This window comes from Telmatherina bonti (assembly GCF_933228915.1).
Source record: "Telmatherina bonti genome assembly, chromosome: 22".
Classification (NCBI taxonomy): Eukaryota; Metazoa; Chordata; class Actinopteri; order Atheriniformes; family Telmatherinidae; genus Telmatherina; species Telmatherina bonti.
In genome coordinates, this window is record NC_136631.1 from 30,628,427 (window position 1) to 30,649,129 (window position 20,703).

At 45.6% G+C, this 20,703-nt stretch overlaps 1 protein-coding gene across 1 annotated transcript in view; it reads left to right on the top strand.

The window, feature by feature from the left end:
* The window catches only part of LOC306772265 (uncharacterized protein), a 203,972-nt gene that overhangs the window by 154,951 nt on the left and 28,318 nt on the right, over window positions 1–20,703 (top strand). Inside the window, 11 exon segments of the mRNA XM_079261679.1 lie at window positions 660–842; window positions 1,196–1,300; window positions 1,922–2,076; window positions 4,878–5,025; window positions 5,108–5,199; window positions 5,289–5,520; window positions 6,695–6,889; window positions 9,182–9,307; window positions 11,066–11,221; window positions 13,537–13,695; window positions 14,000–14,166. Of these exon segments, the coding sequence (XP_079117805.1) occupies window positions 660–842; window positions 1,196–1,300; window positions 1,922–2,076; window positions 4,878–5,025; window positions 5,108–5,199; window positions 5,289–5,520; window positions 6,695–6,889; window positions 9,182–9,307; window positions 11,066–11,221; window positions 13,537–13,695; window positions 14,000–14,166 (1,718 nt within the window).

The following is a 20,703-nucleotide window of genomic DNA, read 5'->3' on the forward strand; positions in this document are numbered from 1 at the left end:
GTGTGTCCTGTTCCCGCCGAGCATCACTGGAAATGAATTAATTACACGTTAATTACATTTAAAATACTGTGAAGAAGCCTTGAAAATATGAAAATATTTTAAATATTAAATATTGTATCAATTGCTTTATTTGAAGAGCAGTAATTTTTCAGTGAAATATTCCTTTTTTGTTATTAAATGGACTGTTTGAATTTTTTTTTTTTATTTTATTTTTTTTTATTTCTTTATTTTTATTCTATTTTTGAAAAAATATTTTTCCTTTTTCTTTTCCATATCTTTTTTCTTTTTTAGTGGTTAATTGATGTATTTTATTTTGTCCTGGAATAAGCTGGTATACAAACAGAAGGATTCAGTTCATTTAATTGCATTTCTACATTAAAAAAAAACAAACAAACAAACAAACTAGTTAATTTAATTTGGTTATTTTTTAGATTTTAATTATATTTGTTTATTATAATTTTGATATTAAAATATATATATATTTTTTTTTAAAACCAGCCAGTGGAGAGAAACTTTGCATTCTGCTTTGTTTCTGATTAAATAAAAAATTTGGTATAATTTCTGCGTTTAATCACTTCCTTACAGTAAAGTTGGAACTCAACCAGACCTTCCAGCTGCTGAAAGCCTCACGAGTTCACACACCTCTGTTTGTCCTGCAGAGTTTTCTCAGTAGAAGCAAGACTTTGCAGTCTGACCTGGAAAAGCTCCTGGAAGCCTCCAAGGACCTTGTTAGCCACTTAAAACCTTCACCTGCCAGTCTGGTCCAATCAGAGTGCCGCTTGTTGTCACGTGACGTCCTGCAGCTCAGCTGGCAGCTCTCTGAGAGGCTGGGTCATCTACAGGTACAGCTTCATGAATGGATCTCAGAGTCTGAGGGACTTTAGAGCGTCAGACTGGATGTTTTTATCAGCGTAGCTTAAAGACGAGTATTTCCCATAAAGACAGTTTTTGACTCATATGGAGCCTTCTTTACCAGATAAACAACATTTAACATAACTAACGTTTATCATTTGGAGACTTTTTAACATGGAGAAACCTAAATATACATTAAAATGTTGAGTGTTGTTGTTTGATGGCTGCGACTTCTTATTGATAGTTTCCAGGTAGTAATCCTAACCTACCTGCAGGCGCAGTAAATGTCACAGTGACCTATAAATGGAGACGCGTGTGGCCTTGTTCCATGTGTCGTGTGTAGGAGGAGCTTAAGGAGCTGCAGGAGTTTGAGAATGTGCTGGAGTCACTGGAGGAGAGCGTGGAAGTCTGGCAGCAGCGGCTGGAGGATGCGGCTCAGACCGAGCAGGTGAGACCGAGCGGATGTCTTCCTCTGCGTTGGTCTTCTTCTTCTGTTGCTGTAATATAAATGTTTACATGCTTTTATTTTGTTAAACTGGAATCAGGTTTTGGAGCAGATTTGTTTTTTTGTTTTTTTTCCCAACATTCATGATTTAAGGATGTTTAATTTCTGAAGCAAAATAGACCTTTTACACATTCCTGAACATTCCTGAAGCTTAGAACACTACATGGTTGAAATGGTTCCTGTTTTAGAGTCGGTCTGTGTTTTAGATGTTTCCAGAGGAGATCAGAGCAGGAAGCTCTCAGGGGAAATAGATTCGGTAACTTCTATTTTCAGTGTTTTAAAGCAGGTTAAAATGGTCCAAAGCAGCAGACGGACCGTTGATAGAAGCAGTAGCTCTTACTCACCAAGCAGGTGTAACATTGATGGAAATAGGACGTGTACAGGTGTGCTTATATGTGTACTTATATAACGCAAAATAAAGAAAAACACATGTAAACAAACCAGCTGAAGACAGAAGACTGCCATATATGAATAGAGAACATAACCTTTAGGTTGCTCTGCCATGATGTCATCCTCGTAGCTGTCCAGACTGTTGTTATCCCTCCGTGCTCCATATGTTCCCAGTCTGGCCTCCTGGAGCTGAGCAGCTTGTCTGCTGACCTGGATGTTCTGAATGAACTGAGCTGCACCGTGACGCTGGGGGACGCTGCTGCACGCAGCCTGCAGCGCCTCAACCACCGCTGGGCCGAAACCTCCACGAGAGCTCAGGAGGCCTGCAGGTCAGTCCACCTGAGACCCGCCCAGCCTAGCAGCACAAGGTTTGACGGGGCCAATAGGAGGACAGAAACATAGAGTCACACACGTGGTCTAAATGAGTCCATGAGAATCCTGTCTCCTTTCTGCTGTCTTACTGATCTTTGCATTCATGGTTAAATGATCAACAACGGCTGCAGATTCAACCTTCACTGGAAATCAGATTTATTGGCAAAAAAAACTAGCAGCTGTTTAAAATAAACAATCATTTAAACAGCTCAACACAACTAAGATCATTGGGAGAAAATGCTGCTTTCAGTGACCACTGCAGTCTCAGAAGCCCTGCAGGACTGCAGGCTGAATGACCTGCTGCAGGCGTGCTGCACGTCCACACAGCACACATCCTCTGGAATCTCAGCCTTTCCTTCCTGGACAAAGTCTCCAGTTCACATGTTCTGGGTTTGTGTGCTGCAACTTCTTTTGTCAAATCCTATCTAACATTTTCTATGATCTTTACTTCAGGCGACGGTTATGATTTCTTCCAGGACTTGTTTTAAACCCGGACTTTGGTGGGCTTTGAGGTCTGCTTGGGTATTATTGTCCTGTTGGAAGGTCCAATGTCACCCAAGCTTCAGCTTCCTCACAGACAGCATCACATTTCCTCTCCGGATCTCCTGATAGCTGATTGGATGCACCAGAGGAAGCAGAGCAGCCCAGAGCATCACTGATCCACCGCCATGCAGCGAATGTTTCATTCTTCCTCCTCCAGATGATCCACGACCCAGAAAGTTCCAGCTTTGTTTCTCCACAGCAGCATCAGGAAAGTTCTTTGGCTTATTTCTGTAGTGCTGTGCAGACTGGAGAGGACGTTTCTGGTGCGTTGGGTCAGTAGTGGTGTACGCAATTCGTATGGAATTAGATTTGTTCCATAATCTCCAAGCTTTAAAACTTTTTACAACTTTTTAAAACGTTTTGGAGATTATGGAACTCACCAGCCAATCGGAATGCGCCCCTGAAAGAGCCCGCCCATGAAAGGTTTGTGTCAGAAATTAAACCAAACAATCGTGAGTCAAAAGCAAAGACTGTGAAGCACAACCAAAATAGCGAGAAGAGAGAAAGAGGAAGAGGAAACTGTAAACAAAACTACTCAATTTAAGCAAATAAAAGACTAATAGTTTTCATGAAGATTGATCATTTTTGATTTTGAGATAATTTATTTTACTTTTTAAAGTACTAAAAAGTTTTGGTTTTAATTGTTGCTTGAGTTTTAAAAAGTTTTGCTTGGAGATTCTGAAACAATACGTTCGGGCATGCAGTGTGTGTGTTACCATGGAAACTGAACCCTCAGCGCCCGCTGCCACCGAGTCTTGCTGCAGTCAGTGGAGGGTTTCCACCATCCGCCTCCTCAGGAATCTGGTTGACAGCTTCTGCCACATCCAGGTCGTGCAGTTTCTGTTCCTTACGGTGGCCCTGAAGTGCAAACCACAATTACAAAACAAAAAACGCAACACAAAATGAAAAAACAGGAACAAATTGAAAATGACAACAAAATTAAAAAAAATACACAATGACAAATTAAAAAACCCAATCAGTTAAATTAGCATTACCAAAACATTCTAAAAAGCACAACAAATAAAAAACATGAAGAAAATTATAAAACACAATGACAAATAAAAAGCAACTACATTAACATACCAGAAGAGGTAGGAGCAGCGGGCAACAGGAGAAATCGCTGATGGACGATGGTGCCAGACGGCTTTTTGAACTGGAAGTTGTTGTGTACGTAGCGCAGTTTTCAAAACATGAACGTAACCCGGAGCACAAACATAGCTGCTGCTATCCAATAATATTTTGATGATTACACACTTTACACAAGATGTGTCTCAATCAGCACACTAAAACTACTTCCAACACTTCTGTAGTATTTAACACAACGAATTTAGTACTACTTCAGCCTCTACTCCAAACTGAACGAGGTACAAAAGTACAACTTCCGGTTCAAAAGCCGTCTGGCACCATCGTCCAATCAGCCATTTCTCTTGTTTCCCGCTGGTCCTACCTCTTCCGGTATGTTAATGTAGTTGTGCTTTTCCTAAGTTCGTTGTCGTTTTTTATTCGTCATTGAGTTTTATAATTTTTTTTGTGTTTTTTTTTTTATTTGTTGTGTTTTTTTTAGAATTTTTTGTAGTGTTAATTAAATTTGTTGTGTTTTTTAATTTGTCATTGTGTATTTCTTAATTGTTGTCATTTTTAATTTGTTGCTGTTCCTTAATTTGTTTTTTTTGCATTTTTTTGTTTTGTATTTGTGGTTTGCACTTCAGGGCCACCGTAGTTCCTTCATCTGAAAACGTGTGAACTGTGCTTCCAGCTGGATCTCTGGGAACAGTAATTGCCTCGCCTCTCTTCCTGCATCCCTCTCCTTGTTTAAGCAAAGCAGCGATTTCTCCTCTGAAACTTCTGGAAAGTTCTCTTGACGCTGACGTAACCGTAAACAATCCAGGTATCCGAGGTGTTCCAGCTCAAGCACGCCTGATGCAGCAGTGTGCCTGAGACCCCACCGGATTCGCTGATGGCCTCTTCTGTTCAGGGTTTTGAACCATTGTGAGACTGCTGTGGTCACTGAAAGCAGAAAGAGAAATTTATCATGTTAGTCATGTTGAGCTGTTTAAATGGTTCCTGTTAGATTTGTTCAAACGACTGCTTGTTTATACATTTTGCCAAGAAACCTGGCTTGCAGCGGAGGCTGAATCCTTTTGGCTCTAACTTGAAGAGGAACGATACAGACTGTGAAGTTTAGATCAGATGTGCATGACATGTTTGTGTGCAGCGAGCTTCAGACGGAGGAACTGAGGCTGCAGACGTTTGAGCAGAAGTGTGAGAGCTGGATGTCGTTCCTGCAGCGCATGGAGGACAGTCTGGCCGTGGACATTCCTGGCTCTTACTTTGGCCTCAGACAGCAGCTCCGTGCACACAAGGTATCAAACATCCAGATCACAAGCAGACTGAGGGAAAACCAACCCAGAATGCACACAAATCCAATCCTGGTCTGTCTGTTAGCGGTTTCAGGCAGAGCTTTCCATTGGTCACCAGATTCTGCATTCAGTCATCACTGAGTCTCTTTATCTGCTGCAGAGAGAAGTGGACGACAGGTAGGAAAAGTCTCACTCTTCAGTCCAGCTCTCTGTTTTTTTTATCTGACTTGTCATCACAACAAATCTTCATGCTGGTCCTCATCCAGAAGCGACTTCATCCTGAAGCTGGCTCAGCTCAGAGAGCACTGGCAGGGGGCAGTGCAGCGGGCCGACCAGCGCTGCTGCTTGGTGGAGGGGCTGGTGAAGCACTGGCACCTGTACACCCGCAGCCTGAGGAAGCTGCAGAGGTTCCTGTCAGACACACAGACCCTCCTCCCCCCCGCTGGGCCGGCCCACTGCAGCCTGCAACAGCTCCGACTCTCCCTGCAGGACCTCAAGGTGGGACGGACGGAAAAATACAAGCCAGTCAGGGAATCTTAGCTTAAAAAATCTCAGCTTTAATTCATTGTTGTGGGTTTTAAAACAACAAATTTGTTTATGTGACAATTATTTTTTATTATGCTAGTTGTCACACGACCAAATTCTTCTTTATAATGATGAAATGAGGTATTTTATTTGATACACTTCTGATATGATTACATACAAGGGAACAAGGGAACATTTTTATATAAATATCTCTCTCTCTCTCTCTCTCTCTCTCTCTCTCTATATATATATATATATATATATATATATATATATATACCTTCTAATAAAATATTACTTCTCTTTCGGTAGTAATGATGATAATGACAAACAAGTAAAGAAAAGGAATAGGTAGAAGATTATTATTATTATTATTATTATTATTATTATTATTATTATTATTATTTTAAATAATTCATATAAATTAGTTATCAATAATTATAATTCAACTTAATTTTTTTTACTATTTATTTATTTTCTTTAACTTTTTTTTAATGAAACGTTCATTTAAATTTTATGAGAACAACTTGTGTCTTTTTTTTTTTTTTTTTTATTGTTTAATTATTAATTTCTTTTTAAAATTAAAAATAGTAGAATTTATTGCGCCTTATTTATTTTTCTAAAAAACGCTCCCACATACGTGGACAAGTCAATCAGCGGATCCAGTTCAAGTTCGATCCAGTAGAAAAACCTGTTTTGTTCAGGTATTTCAACGTGCGTCCCGAGGCTTGGATACAACAGGCTGAATGGCAGGAAACAGCTGATCAGGATGTCTCTGTGGTTTCTTCTGACCCAGTCGTATCGACATGTAGACAGATGTTACATTCTGCCTATTTCATATGAAACTGAAATATTCCTGCAGAAAGTTGAAGTTAGATGCTGGATGATGATCATTTTGAGCTCATTCAGGAAGTTTGTTCATTGTATTTAAATCCCAGGAAACACGTGAGACGAGGACTCGCCCTCTTGCTCTGATTGCTTTCAGCCTTTCTGTTATCAGAGAAGTCGTCAATAGATCTGATGAGATTGAGAGTGAAGATCCAACAGGCAGTTGTAGAGCTTAGTCCTGAAACAGACCCTTAATCAGTTACTGATTACACTCTTCTCTTTGTTTCTCCTCATCTTCCTCGTGTTTAATCCTCCTCAGCACACAGAGCTGCTCTTCCAGAGATACCAGAGCACCTTCGTCCACACTCTGGAGGTGGGCCGGCAGCTCTTCTGCATGGGCGATGAGGAGACCCAGACTCAGCTGCAGATGGATCTGGGAGCGTTGCAGGAGGAGTGGGAAAACCTCCACAGCCTGCTGGGCAGAAGGATGGACCTCACCGACGCCATTATCAAGGTAATGAGAAGAGTTTGCTAAACGTCTGTGGTTTCAGCAACATTTTTATCCTGAATTCTCTCTGAAATGGTCTCAAAGTCCAACAGTCTGGTGCACTGAGGGCTGAATAACAGCTGACTGATGGAAGTTTATGGGCTGTTAACAAACAAAGTAAACAACTTCCTCAGCAAGCCAGTGCTTTTATTTCTCAGGTCATTTATTTAGAGTACTTTTTATGTTCAGTTCACTCAGCGGCATCCTGTCAAATAATCCTGACAGACGGGAGAAGTTGTGGGTTGATGATTTTCTTTGTGTTTGAGGTTCAGTTAAACTAACAGGAGCCTCTGCAGGCTTAGAATGTGTAAAATCATTAAGGTTTAGGATATTTAGCAGCCTGGACATGATGTGAGGCAGTGAAAAGGATGGACAACATTTCGATCCTTTAACATCTTCTAGAATACTTACATCTGTAATTTAGTGATTTTTACAGCTTTTACTGGTATTTCCAGTCAAGTTGGAAAGTTTTGTTTTTAGAAACATTTGTCTTTTTAAACCTTTTTCTTTACATCAGTAATCAGCTTTGACCAGGTCCAACGAGAAGTGAAGAAGAAGTCACATTTTATCATTTTAAATGAGATGAAGTAAAAATGTTTTAAGTTAATTTTATGGGCAACGTTATAATTTTTCATACAATTTCTTAATTAAATTCCATTTGCATTTGCACTTTGTGAAAAACATATCAACATTTATTTGTTATGACAAGTTTTAGTCCCTCACAGAACCAAGCGCTTGTGAAACACATATTTTTGCACATGTGGTTTTGGGATCATGTGAAAGTCATGTTTACATGTTAGAACATAAAATGGGACCAATCACAATCCAACACACTTTGTAAATCCCAGACTGGGACCAAACAAAACCACATGCGATCACCATTAAAATGTTCCATAACTATATGTTTGTCCTGCTGCACCGGCGTTCATGTGAGACGTGTTTGTTGCTGTAAGGGATTAAAAGGTTTTCAGGAATGTTTTTAGTGTTTTGTTTGATTAGGACGAGCCCAATGAGCTGGCTTTAATTTCTGGAACAAAAAGGTGAATTTAGTTGTAAAACATGAAGCAGGGTTGACCCAAACCCTCGGGGCTCCAAGCAGAATCTGACCTTCAGGTAGGATGAGGACGGATGTCACTTAACAGAGAAAATCTGCAAAAGTTCCATAGTTTAATCATAACGTTTTGGATTTGGGGTTAAAAACTGTGAGCCTTAAACTGCACTTTGCACCATAAAACATGCACCAGGCAGGACTTTTTATTGGCTGCTGTGCAAACATGACTAAAACAGTAGAGTCATGTTCTTCTTTTTATGTTTTAGTACTTTTTCTTAAGATTTTCTTCAAAATATATTAAAATATCAAGCCACTTATAAAGAGCCCCCTAGTGTCATGGGGGACCCCAAGTGACTGCTTAAGGGTAATTTATGCTCGATGTAAAAGACAGATACACAGACGGATACACAGACGGATGGACAGTTTTGTCAGTTACATGTGTAATTAGGTCCATTTTCACGTAGCTGAGCTATCCGTCGCTTGGTGCAGAAAATGGAGCAATACCACCAGTAACCACGGGGGGCGGTGTTGCCCCCACACAACTGGCCTAAGGAACAACCTCAGAAGAAGAAAAGGAAGAAGACGATGACTCAGAAACCGCCTCATAAAAAGAAAGAATACGTTAAGAAACATAAAAATCATCGCAGTTTTATGACTTTGTTTCTTCTGGTTCTTTCAGACGGTTGTAAACGACTTTGTAGCAGTAAATAATTGCTACCAAGCGGCGTCAAAACACAGATGGGAACTCTAAACTTCACATTTCCACTAGTGGATGAACTGACTCAATAACTATGGCAACGTAAAAGAGGAAGAGAGAGAGAATACATCATTCAGATGTGACTCAATACGAGCCTTGCTTTATCTTTCAGTGTTAATCAGTTATTGTGAATAAATGTGATTGGACCATCAGCTCCGCCCACCCTCCTCCATCATTTCCTTTTCTTATTTTATTACCTGAAAGAGATTCACACAGTTGGAGCTGACTGCAGATAAACCTCCTGCCTGAGCTGCATGTTGGTGTGTTTTTAATTCAATCTGGACGAGTGTTTGTCCTCCATCTGTCCGACGTCTGGAGACAAACAGCTGATTTAATCCAATCGACTGAGTAGTTCAGAGAGATCAAAAGCCAAAATCATGTCATGTTTCTCACACGGCGGCCACTTTCAAAGAGTCCACGACTCCATCATGACCTTTTCCTTGTGTGTCAGAACTGGGAGCACTGTGAGGCCGGACTGGCTCACAGCATGTTGCAGCTGAAGGACATGAAGACCCGGCTGAACCAGTCCATGCCAGAATGTGATACTGACCTCCAGACAGCAGAGATCTTCTACAAGGTGAGTCAGAAATCATCTTCCATTGTTTACAAGTAGCAGGTCAGGTCTAGGTCCAGATCCGGTCCTGGTCTAAGTTTGGGTCCAGGTTTGGGTCTGGGTCCAGAACAGGGTCTGGGTCTGGGTCCAAGTCTGGGTATGGGTTTTGGTCCAGATCTGGGTCTGGGTCCAGGTCCAGATATAGGTGCGAGTCCTAGTCCACATCCGGGTCCGTGTCCGGATCTTGGTCCAGGTTCTGATCCAGGTCCAGGTCCAGGTCCATATCTAAGTTTGGGTTTGGGTCTGGGTCCAGATCTGGCTCCTCGTCCAAGTCCAAGTCTGGGTCCATGTCTGGGTCCAAGTCCAAGTCTGGGTCAAAGTTTTGGTCCAGGTACTGGTCCAGATCTAGGTCTGTGTCCAGAGTCTGAGTCTGGGTCTGGGTGCTGGTCCAGATATAGGTGCAGGTCCTAGTCCACATCTGGGTCTGGGTCCATATCTTGGTCCAGGCCGTGGTCTAGGTCCATATCGAAGTTTGGGTCCGGGTTTAGGTCTGGGTCCAGATCTGGTTCCTTGTCAAAGTCAAAGTCTGGGTCTCGATTTTGGTCCAGATCTGGGTCTGGGTTTGAGTCCAGCTCCAGGTCTAGGTCCAGGTCTAGGTCCAGATCCATATGTAAGTAAGGGTCAGGGTTTGGGTCTGGGTACAGTTCTGGGTCCAGGTCTAAGTCTGGGTCCGTGTAGGGGTGTGAGCTTTGGTCCAGGTAGTAGTCTAGATCTGGGTCTGGGTCCGGAGTCTGAGTCTGGGTACCGGTCCAGAAATAGGTGTGGGTCCTAGTCCACATCTGGGTTCGGGTCTGGATCTTGGTCCAGGTCCAGGTCCATATCTAAGTTTTGGTTTGGGTCTGGGTCCAGATCTGGTTCCTCGTCCAGGTCCAAGTCTGGGTTCATGTCTTGGTCCAAGTCCAAGTCTGGGTCTGGGTTTGGGTCCAGATCTTTGTCCGGGTCCCAAGTCCAGGTAAAGATCTGGGTCCAAGCTCTAAACCCCACAAAAGCACCATGCTGGTTGAAGGTTAAACTGGTTCTGTAAACTAGATCCTGATTGGCTCTGGTTTTACTGTTCATCTTACCGACTCTGACCCCGACAACAACAATAACACCATAGAAGAAGAAGAACTAAACCAGCTGGATGAGATTTCCAGCCAACAACGTCCTGAAATCCGCTGCAGAAAATCAAGATATAGGAGCGAAAAAACAAAAAGATCGAAAACAACTTGAGAGAAAATATTTCCTAAAGTCTTTCATGATTTTATTCATGTTGACTGAAACAAGGTTTAACCTGTTTAAGTCCAGGTTAACTCTGTGTTTGGTGGATCAGTTTAACACCAGCTGCTGCTGCTTGTGGGAGGTTGACAGTCAGGATGAAGATGAAAAACATCCTCCTCATCATCAGGATCTGCAGCCAGATGATCCTTTTCAGGAAGTTTGCTTCTGTTTTTGGGAAAACTTCAGTCTTCATGTAAACTTCAGCAGGTTTGACTCCCCTTCGCCCATCAGAGCCTTACTTTTCCCACCCGTCCCTTCCACTTTTCCCTCCCCTCCCCCTCAACAAACAACCCTCCCCCAGTCACGCCGGCAGTCTGTGGCCCTTAATCCTCTGGGGCGGGGAGAAAAGAGGAACCGGTGGCAGGGAGGAGAGACACGAGCAGAGCAGGAGGACAGTAGGGAGCAGCTGAGACAGAGCGAGGGTTGCTGACGGTTTGCTGCTCTGTGTGTTATGGTATGCAGGACAACGAGGACTCCCTGGAGGACTGGGCTGAGAGCCTGAAGGAGCTGAGCACCATGAAGACGGATCTGTCCCAGTACATCATCGCAGACGACGTCCTGCTGCTGCAGGAGCAGGTGGAGCAGCTGCACTGTCAGTGGGAGGAACTCTGCTTTAAGGTCAGTCTGCTGGAACTGGGCCACAACTGGTTCCACTGGTGGCCGTTTTCCTGCACACAGTTTACCCTGGAAAACAAACTTCTCCTGAACTCCATTTCAGCACCTAGAACTGTTTCTGGTTTGTTGGTAGTGTGTTAACGTACGGTGGATTGGGGGCCCGTCCAGGATGTACCCGCCCCCCCCACCAGCCGGACGGGCTTCAGCTCCACCATCTGGACTGAACGCTCCGATCCCGCAGACCTCGGCCTAACAGCTAATTTCCAGCAGGTGTCGAGGTAGTTACTCAAAAAAGTACTTAGTTACTCATTACTTTAGTAAATTGTAATGTGATTACTTTAGTTACTACGTTTGAACAGTACTACTTTACGTTACTTTCCCATTCCTACTTTACCGTGTGGACATGTGGATCAGTCCGCCGTGTCGACACGTGCAGGCTGCAGGACGAGAGGAATACATTGTTTTCCTATTGGTGGAGGGGTTGCCATGGTGACCAGTACCCAGCCATTATGGAAGCCCTCTTCACACACTTATACTTCGGCACGTGTTTTACACCAGATGATTTTCCCGACTTGGGACGGGCCCTCGCTTGTGTCCCACATGGGGTGTGTTGGGGAGCAGGACTCGAACCACCGTCACCAGGTTATAGGACGACTGGCACGACCACATAGACCACTGCCGCCCCCAAGACAGATGTCTCACTGTAAAATCCACCAGCAGGATAAAGGAAGCTGTGATGAGGTCATGACGTTGGGATACACCCCACACCTCCCAGAAGAACCCGCGACCACCCTACACGCGTCTGCGCTTTAGTTGTGTTTACCTGCGATGCGGTGCGCTGAACCCACAATGCACTTTGTTTTGTAGTCCACTTCCTGTATTTGGTCCGGACTGAGTCCGTCTCTTTGATCTGAATCGGAATTAGCTTGCGTGTTCACATGACCACAAACGTGACAACCTTTCTGAGCCAATGGACCCGGCTTTGGAGGAAAAGGACTGATGTAAATGTGAGAAAAAACACAAAAATCTGCATAAAGTTGCTGACAAACGACGGGCAGAAACGTGATCCCGTCAGGAGACGTCACTGCCACAGAGAGGGATGCAAAGCGAGAATGCAGGTTGCATTAAATGTGGTTGGATGTGGACTTCAAGGACAGGATTTTGCTCTGGGAAAAGCAGAACTTCACAACAGTTTGTTATTTACTGCTACACCTAAACACGTGCAGCTTCATGAGGCATTTCAGCAGCAGCTGCTAACCTGCTAAACCCTCTAGAGGTTTAATGAGATATCTCAGTTTTCACCATTCAGGATGCGTTCACAGAGCCCGCTTCGTTTGGGGGAAATGTGAACGCACCCAACAAATTCTGATTCTGACCAAAGAAGTGGACTCGGTCCGCCTACAAAGATAGGTCTTGTCCCGTTTCAAACGGACCGAATACAGGAAGTGGACTACATTGTGGGTAAATCCGTAGCGATGGCGTTAAGGATCCTTTGCCTCGTCTGGTGTTCATACTGCGTCCATTGTTGCAGTGGATTTCTGCAGTATACTTGCATAAGACACAATAAAAACCCAAAACAACGATAGTTTTGTCTCCATGTTTAACTGGCAGGTGGAGGAAACAGAGTTTTCTTCTTCATGTGGGTCTTGTCCTCTTTGCTAACTACCAGTGCAGCGCCACCTCTGGTGGGAATGAGGATATATTATTCTAATGGTTTGGCTCGTTTCACCACAGTACCGTATGAATACGATCTCGGTCTGTACAGATACACCCCCTTACAACTGGCCTGAATCCCCAATTGGACAGAGTCCAGCTGACTATCCTGATGTGAATGTACCCAGAGTCATCAGACATGTTAGACTCACATCTCACCTCTGCAGTTTGCAGTCTGAACCACTGATGACAAGCTGAGTTTGTGAAGATCAACAGGTCTGGGTGGGGGATTGTGCAGGGTGACATTCTAATGGGGGGGGGTTGAGGGACAATGCAGGAATGGGGCAACAGATGGTGACCGGAGAAAGAAGATCTAATGAGCCGAGGGGATTCAGGAAGAAGAGTGGTTGTGTGAAAATAAGTCCGGGGGAGGAGGAGATTGATTGAATGTACCTGTAAAGTGGAGACAGTTTCAGCTTGTCCCTGCTGCCGTTCAGCAGCTGTTTCTGTTGTTTCTTCTTTCAGTTCAGAGACTGAAAGGAGGAAAAGCAACGATGGAGGGGATGAAGCTGCATTTGCATCCGTAACAATAAAACGCAGCTTCGACACGTAGCGGCATTTAGCATCCTAAAATAATGTAACTGATGTGATCCTCTTTGCATCAGGTGTCGCTTCGTAAACAGGAGATCGCCGACCGTCTAAACGCGTGGATCATCTTCAACGAGAAGAACAAGGAGCTGTGCGAGTGGCTCACCCAGATGGAGAACAAGGTGGCCCACAACTCCAACCTCAACATCGAGGAGATGGTGGAGAAGCTCAAGAAGGTCAGCAGATGCAGCCAAGACACATTCACATGCAACATCATCAGTAATAGTTGGGATGGGGGGATTGCAGGATCGGTTTTAGGCTGTAAACTTTATCAGAAGCTTAAGCTTCAGACATCAGGACTTTCCTCCGGCTCTTTAGGAGAAGTTTGTCGTCTAAAATCTTGATTTTAAACAAGAATTCCTACAACTTATATCAGATAAACAGTTGAATTAAAACACACAAAGATTTAATGAGATAAACTGTTTCATCACCATGTAGATGCTGCTGCCCTGCATTTATTCCACCTTTTCCCGTAATCAGGACTGCATGGAAGAGATCAACCTGTTCAGTGAAAATAAAAGTCACCTGAAGCAGCTCGGAGAGCAGCTCATCACAGCCAGCAACAGGACCAAGGAAACTGAGATCAACGACAAGCTGAAGGACGTGAATGATCGCTGGCAGCATCTGTTCGACCACATAGAAGCCAGGTAGGAGCCGAACGCACCGCTGGTGCAACGCCGTACTGCTCAGACGGACTGTAGCATAGATTTACTATCAAGCCACAGCTAATGGCTGCTCTTTTCAGTGGTTTCAACGGTTCTTCTGCTGCGAGCCTGCTCTCTTATGCCTTCTTCCTTGGAGAAGTTTGCTGTCGTCCAGGTTAAATATCTCCTGCAGCGTCCTGGTCTTGCTTCAGAGCTGAAGTATTGCTACCATCCTGCCAGAGGACCATCAGACTGATGGTCCAGCATGATGACCAGAGGACCATCAGACTGATGGTCCAGCATGATGACCAGAGGACCATCAGTCTGATGGTCCAGCATGATGACCAGAGGACCATCAGTCTGATGGTCCAGCATGATGACCAGAGGACCATCAGACTGATGGTCCAGCATGATGACCAGAGGACCATCAGACTGATGGTCCAGCATGATGACGTTGGACCAGAGGACCATCAGACTGATGGTCCAGCATGATGACGTTGGACCAGAGGACCATCAGACTGATGGTCCAGCATGATGACGTTGGACCAGAGGACCATCAGACTGATGGTCCAGCTTGATGACGTTGGACCAGAGGACCATCAGTCTGATGGTCCAGCATGATGACGTTGGACCAGAGGACCATCAGACTAATGGTCCAGCATGATGACGTTGGACCAGAGGACCAGCCCGGCTCACAGGCTGGTTGTTGCAGGATCAGCCTTTGGCCTTGGTCTGCTTGTATTTGCCCGTCCCAGTATGATGACTTTGCTTTGTGAGATTCAGCTGCGGTATCTTCCGGAGAGGATAAGCAGTGTTTGTTTGCAGGGCGGTGTAGTCCAGTTGTTTTGGACATCTGATGGGGAGCTGAGGCTCTGAGCTGAAGCTACAAACATGTCTCAGACTTTTGCTGTTTCCTGCTACAGCTGGGTGTGTGCAGCTCCATGTGTCCTGCTGCAGCTGGGTGTGTGCAGCTCCATGTGTCCTGCTGCAGCTGGGTGTGTGCAGCTCCATGTGTCCTGCTGCAGCTGGGTGTGTGCAGCTCCATGTGTCCTGCTGCAGCTGGGTGTGTGCAGCTCCATGTGTCCTGCTGCAGCTGGGTGTGTGCAGCTCCATGTGTCCTGCTGCAGCTGGGTGTGTGCAGCTCCATGTGTCCTGCTGCAGCTGGTTGTGTGCAGCTCAATGTGTCCTGCTGCAGCTGGGTGTGTGCAGCTCCATGTGTCCTGCTGCAGCTGGGTGTGTGCAGCTCCATGTGTCCTGCTGCAGCTGGGTGTGTGCAGCTCAATGTGTCCTGCTGCAGCTGGGTGTGTGCAGCTCCATGTGTCCTGCTGCAGCTGGGTGTGTGCAGCTCCATGTGTCCTGCTGCAGCTGGGTGTGTGCAGCTCAATGTGTCCTGCTGCAGCTGGGTGTGTGCAGCTCCATGTGTCCTGCTGCAGCTGGGTGTGTGCAGCTCCATGTGTCCTGCTGCAGCTGGTTGTGTGCAGCTCAATGTGTCCTGCTGCAGCTGGGTGTGTGCAGCTCCACGTGTCCTGCTGCAGCTGGGTGTGTGCAGCTCCACGTGTCCTGCTGCAGCTGGGTGTGTGCAGCTCAATGTGTCCTGCTGCAGCTGGGTGTGTGCAGCTCCATGTGTCCTGCTGCAGCTGGGTGTGTGCAGCTCCATGTGTCCTGCTGCAGCTGGGTGTGTGCAGCTCCATGTGTCCTGCTGCAGCTGGGTGTGTGCAGCTCCATGTGTCCTGCTGCAGCTGGGTGTGTGCAGCTCCATGTGTCCTGCTGCAGCTGGGTGTGTGCAGCTCCATGTGTCCTGCTGCAGCTGGGTGTGTGCAGCTCCATGTGTCCTGCTGCAGCTGGGTGTGTGCAGCTCCATGTGTCCTGCTGCAGCTGGGTGTGTGCAGCTCAATGTGTCCTGCTGCAGCTGGGTGTGTGCAGCTCCATGTGTCCTGCTGCAGCTGGGTGTGGGCAGCTCCATGTGTCCTGCTGCAGCTGGGTGTGTGCAGCTCCATGTGTCCTGCTGCAGCTCGGTGTGTGCAGCTCCATGTGTCCTGCTGCAGCACGCAGAGCACAGCTGTTTCTTCTTCTGCGCTGGCAGACTGAAGTAAAACATGCCCGGTGTGACACAGTGACATTGAACCATGAATAGAAATCTGATTCTAACAGAGAGGATTGGTGTTGGCGAGGTGCTGCAGTGTGTCAGCACCATCTCAGCGCCGCTTTCCTGCTGATCTGCATCAGAGCTGCATGCTGTCATGCAGCTGACATGTGGAGTATAAAGTGGACTTGCTGCATGCAGCATGGGTGGTGTCAACCTGCCAGCATATGTGCTTTAGTTTATTTTAAGTAAAAAAAGTCTGAAAACATTTCAAATGAACCCTTTCATGCATAGTAGCCTCATAGTGGACACATTTACAAGCATTTTATTTTTCTCATATCCATGTACAAGGATGATATTTTTTGTAAATAAACTACTTCAGTGGATGTTAGTGAGTCATCCAATATGTTTCCACTCACTGAATAGATATATGAATATATGATATAATTGAACATAATGTAATTACACAAGTTTGCTTTTGTGATAAATTGGAAACAAAAATGATCCAGCTATATTTTATAGAAGATTTACATAATCTATTTATGATTATATATTATTTTATAAATATTTAATAGAAATCATTAAAATAAATAATAAATCATGATAGATTCTGAATATCACTAATGAACACAGAAAAGTATCTCAGCATGTGTCTGTAGAGATAAAATACTGCATTTAAAACAATGTTACATTATTATTTTTTATGAATTCATGCATGAAAGGGTTGAGATGGAAATGTCCTCTTGCTGTAAATCTGATCATCGCCTTCAGTCTCACCTAAAGGTGAAATCTGAAAACGCTCCTGGTTGCATCACAGAACATTCATGATCTTTGAAAGCAAAGTTTTAAGAGAAATTTCTGCATTTTTATTCCTTCAGGACTGGAGCGACTTGCGATTTTGGATAATTCCCTTCCTGACATGCAGGTCGTGTACAAAAACTAATGAAGCTCCAGTTCCAACTAGAAAGCCTGGTTCTATCTGACTGCAGTATTTCTTTAAAGATTATTTCTGCTTTGCACCAAAACTAAACATGAAGTCAATGTTCTTACACTGCAAAAACTCAGCCTTAAAAAACACGAAAAACAATACAAAAATGAGGTAAATGTTGCTTAAAATAAGATAAATTATCTGCCAACAGAACAAGAAAATTTGGCTTGTCAAGACTTCACAAAACAAGTAAAAATACTCTTAAAACAAGAGGAATTGTCTGGCATAAAAACTAAGAATTATCTTACCTTAAAAAAAATAAGCATGTGTGTACTCAATTTAAGATTTTTAATCTTACTTAGATTTCAGTTTTTGCAGTGTAGAATAAAAAGAGCTAGACGAGCGAGCTGGTACAACCAGAGCTCAGAGGATTTTCACACTTCCGTCATACCAACGTTCAGACCAGCTCAGTGTGTTAAATTCTCTCTGTTTATGTAGATTTACTAGAATCTCTGTAGAGTTTATGGTAAATAAAATGTAAAGTAAATGCATGTCTGCATGACAGCCTTGACTCACAGAACCAGCCGAGAGTTTGGATACAAAAGGTAAATGTCAAACAGAGACACTGTAACACTGATTTATGGATCATTTATGGTATGAATAGAAAGATAGATGGTTGCAAATGTCTGTGTTATTGCACATAAATATCCCAGGTATCATAACTGGTAGTTTATAAAATCCTGAAAGCAATTCGGATCACATGAACCAAGATGTTTTTGTTTGTTTTGTTCCCTCCGACGGTGATTAGTTGAAGCAGTGGGGGGGGGGGGCTGACTTGACTTAGACCTGCCATATGGCGGCTGCTCAGTGATCTCTTCTGTCTCGGGACGTTTAGCCTCGTTAACAACGTGTGAGGAAGTTTTTCCAGCCGTGTTTGTGGACTTTCTGCAGGTTTAACGGGACATAAACGTACGGAGCTGCTTGTTCGTACGATACATGAATGAATCCGTTCTGCTTGGATCATGGTACCGTATGCCAGTAGCCAGATTAATCTCAACGTGTTCTGTGACACATGAAAGTAAACGCAGAGCAGAGAAACTAAAGAATTTACCCTTCAGACTGACCCTGCTGTGACCCTGATCGCTTTTCATCGTCATTAAAGGCTCAGAAATGGTTAAAAATAGTTGTCTTCAGCAGTGAATGACCTGCAGCTGATGCAGGATGCATGCAGGCTGGATGTGAAGGCCGGCGCAGCCAGGCAGGTCAGTGCGGGTCGGGGTCAGGGTGCCCGACCTGGACATGAGCCTCCTGGAACAAAAGCAGGAGGTTGCAGGGAGGCGAGAGCGTGACACTCAGTAATGGATTTACTCTCCTCTCCCCTCTCTTCAGCTGCCTCCCCCGTCCCCCCGGGGACTGCCCATCATAACGAGGTTAAGCCTGGTAATGAGACTCAGCTGAAGCTGTGGTGGAATCTGCAGTTGTCACGCTCCTCAAACATGTTTTCTACAGACCTAGAAGGCTTCTATCAGACTGTGGTACAGCAGGAGAAGAGACTAGAGATGTTTTTGTAACACAAAACGCCTCCAGCTCATCCTCAGACGTGGGGTTTTGGATGTGGACGGTGTGTCTCTGCCCTGGTCCACTCACACTGCCTCCCACGGTCTGGGAAACAGGTCAGGATCATTCCGCCTGCATGTTTCCCATCTGAAAGCTTCCACAGCCGTTTGAGGCGTGAACAGATGAAATCAGGGATTTAGCAGCTGTTAGGAATTCAGTCATGATCACTTTTATGTATGAAAACTTGTTTCTTTGTGTCGGCTGAACTGTACAGCCCATACAAGCAAGGCGTGTCTTTGTGTGTGAGGAAGACAGAGTGTGTGTTGCTGGACAAAAAGTATGGATAAGACCAAAATTAGCTTTGTAGATCAGTGGGCTCCAGCGCTTAAAGTCCTGTTAGTCTAATCCAGGAAGACTCCACATGCAGACAGAGACAGAGGGAGTCCTGGGAGCCTCCAGGACTCCCTCTCAGCTCCGGTTCAGGCTAAATGTTGGACTTTCCAGCAAAGCCACCAAATGTTCAGTTTAAATCAGAGTTTTGGATCTCTTTAGCATGATGACACGCCCCCAGCAGGAACTGATCATCAGTTCCAGAGCGGAAATAAAAACCAGTCTTCTTTACGTGGATTTTCATTTCCTCCCAATGAGTGTTGGTTGGTTTGGTTTTTCCAAAACCAGGATGGATTTCCCACCAGGAGAAGTCAGAGGACAGACCCAGGACATCGTCTCAGCTGGCCTGGCAACGCTTCAGTTTCCCCAGAAGAGCTGGGAGAAGTGACTGGAAGAGGGAAAATCCTCTTCCTGAAAGTTGCCACAGTGGGCGTTGCCTCCATGTAGCCACACTGTACCAGTTTACCAGCGCTGGTGCTGGCTTGTCTGCTGGCAGAATCCTGCAGAACTCGGTCACATGTTTGGATAAGCAGCGATGGAGCTGAAGTGGAGCTGATTGTGAGTCAGCGATGACGAGGACATCCCTCTGTCTTTGTCTGCATCTCGTCTCACCAAGTGTTGACTTGCGGAGGGATTAGATGAGTTGACACTGGCCTGCTGCTCGCCTTTGTCCCCCAGAACAAACCGGGTGCTCTGTCACCAGGCCCCGCAGCTGCCGTCTGCTGACAGCAGCCTTTGTAGCGAGCTCGCCCTCTTCCTCGGGGGGGGCCACCGCCCTCTTCCTCAGGGGGCCACCGCCCTCTTCCTCGGGGGGCCACCGCCCTCTTCCTCAGGGGGCCACCGCCCTCTTCCTCGGGGGGCCACCGCCCTCTTCCTCGGGGGGGGCACCGCCCTCTTCCTCAGGGGGCCACCGCCCTCTTCCTCGGGGGGCCACCGCCCTCTTCCTCAGGGGGCCACCGCCCTCTTCCTCGGGGGGGCCACCGCCCTCTTCCTCGGGGGGCCACCGCCCTCTTCCTCGGGGGGGCCACCGCCCTCTTCCTCGGGGGGGGGGCACCGCCCTCTTCCTCGGGGGGCCACCCCCCTCTTCCTCGGGGGGGGCCACCGCCCTCTTCCTCGGGGGGCCACCGCCCTCTTCCTCGGGGGGCCACCGCCCTCTTCCTCGGGGGGGCCACCGCCCTCTTCCTCGGGGGGCCACCGTCCTCTCAGCTCTTTGTCTGGATGAGAGGCAGGCAGGTGTTTGTCTTCCTCCCTCACACCTGGTGTGTGTGCACATTTCTTCAGTGTCACGCTGCGGTTTTGTTACAAAATGACAGTTTATCAGCTCATTAATTTCAGGTGAAGGTTCCTTTAGTTCTTCGCCAACACGAAAGGTTCTTGTGGTGCTGGTTGCCATGGTGATGACTCTTGCATTATTGCAGTTTTTGAAGATTGAACAACAGTCTGCGAGACTCGGCATCATCTGAGTGAAATGAATGAAACTTTTTAGAATTTGAGCACTCAGCAAAGCTCCCTTCCAGAAGAGTGTGTGTGTGTGTGTGTGTGTGTGTGTGTGTGTGTGTGTGTGTGTGTGTGTCATTGTTTC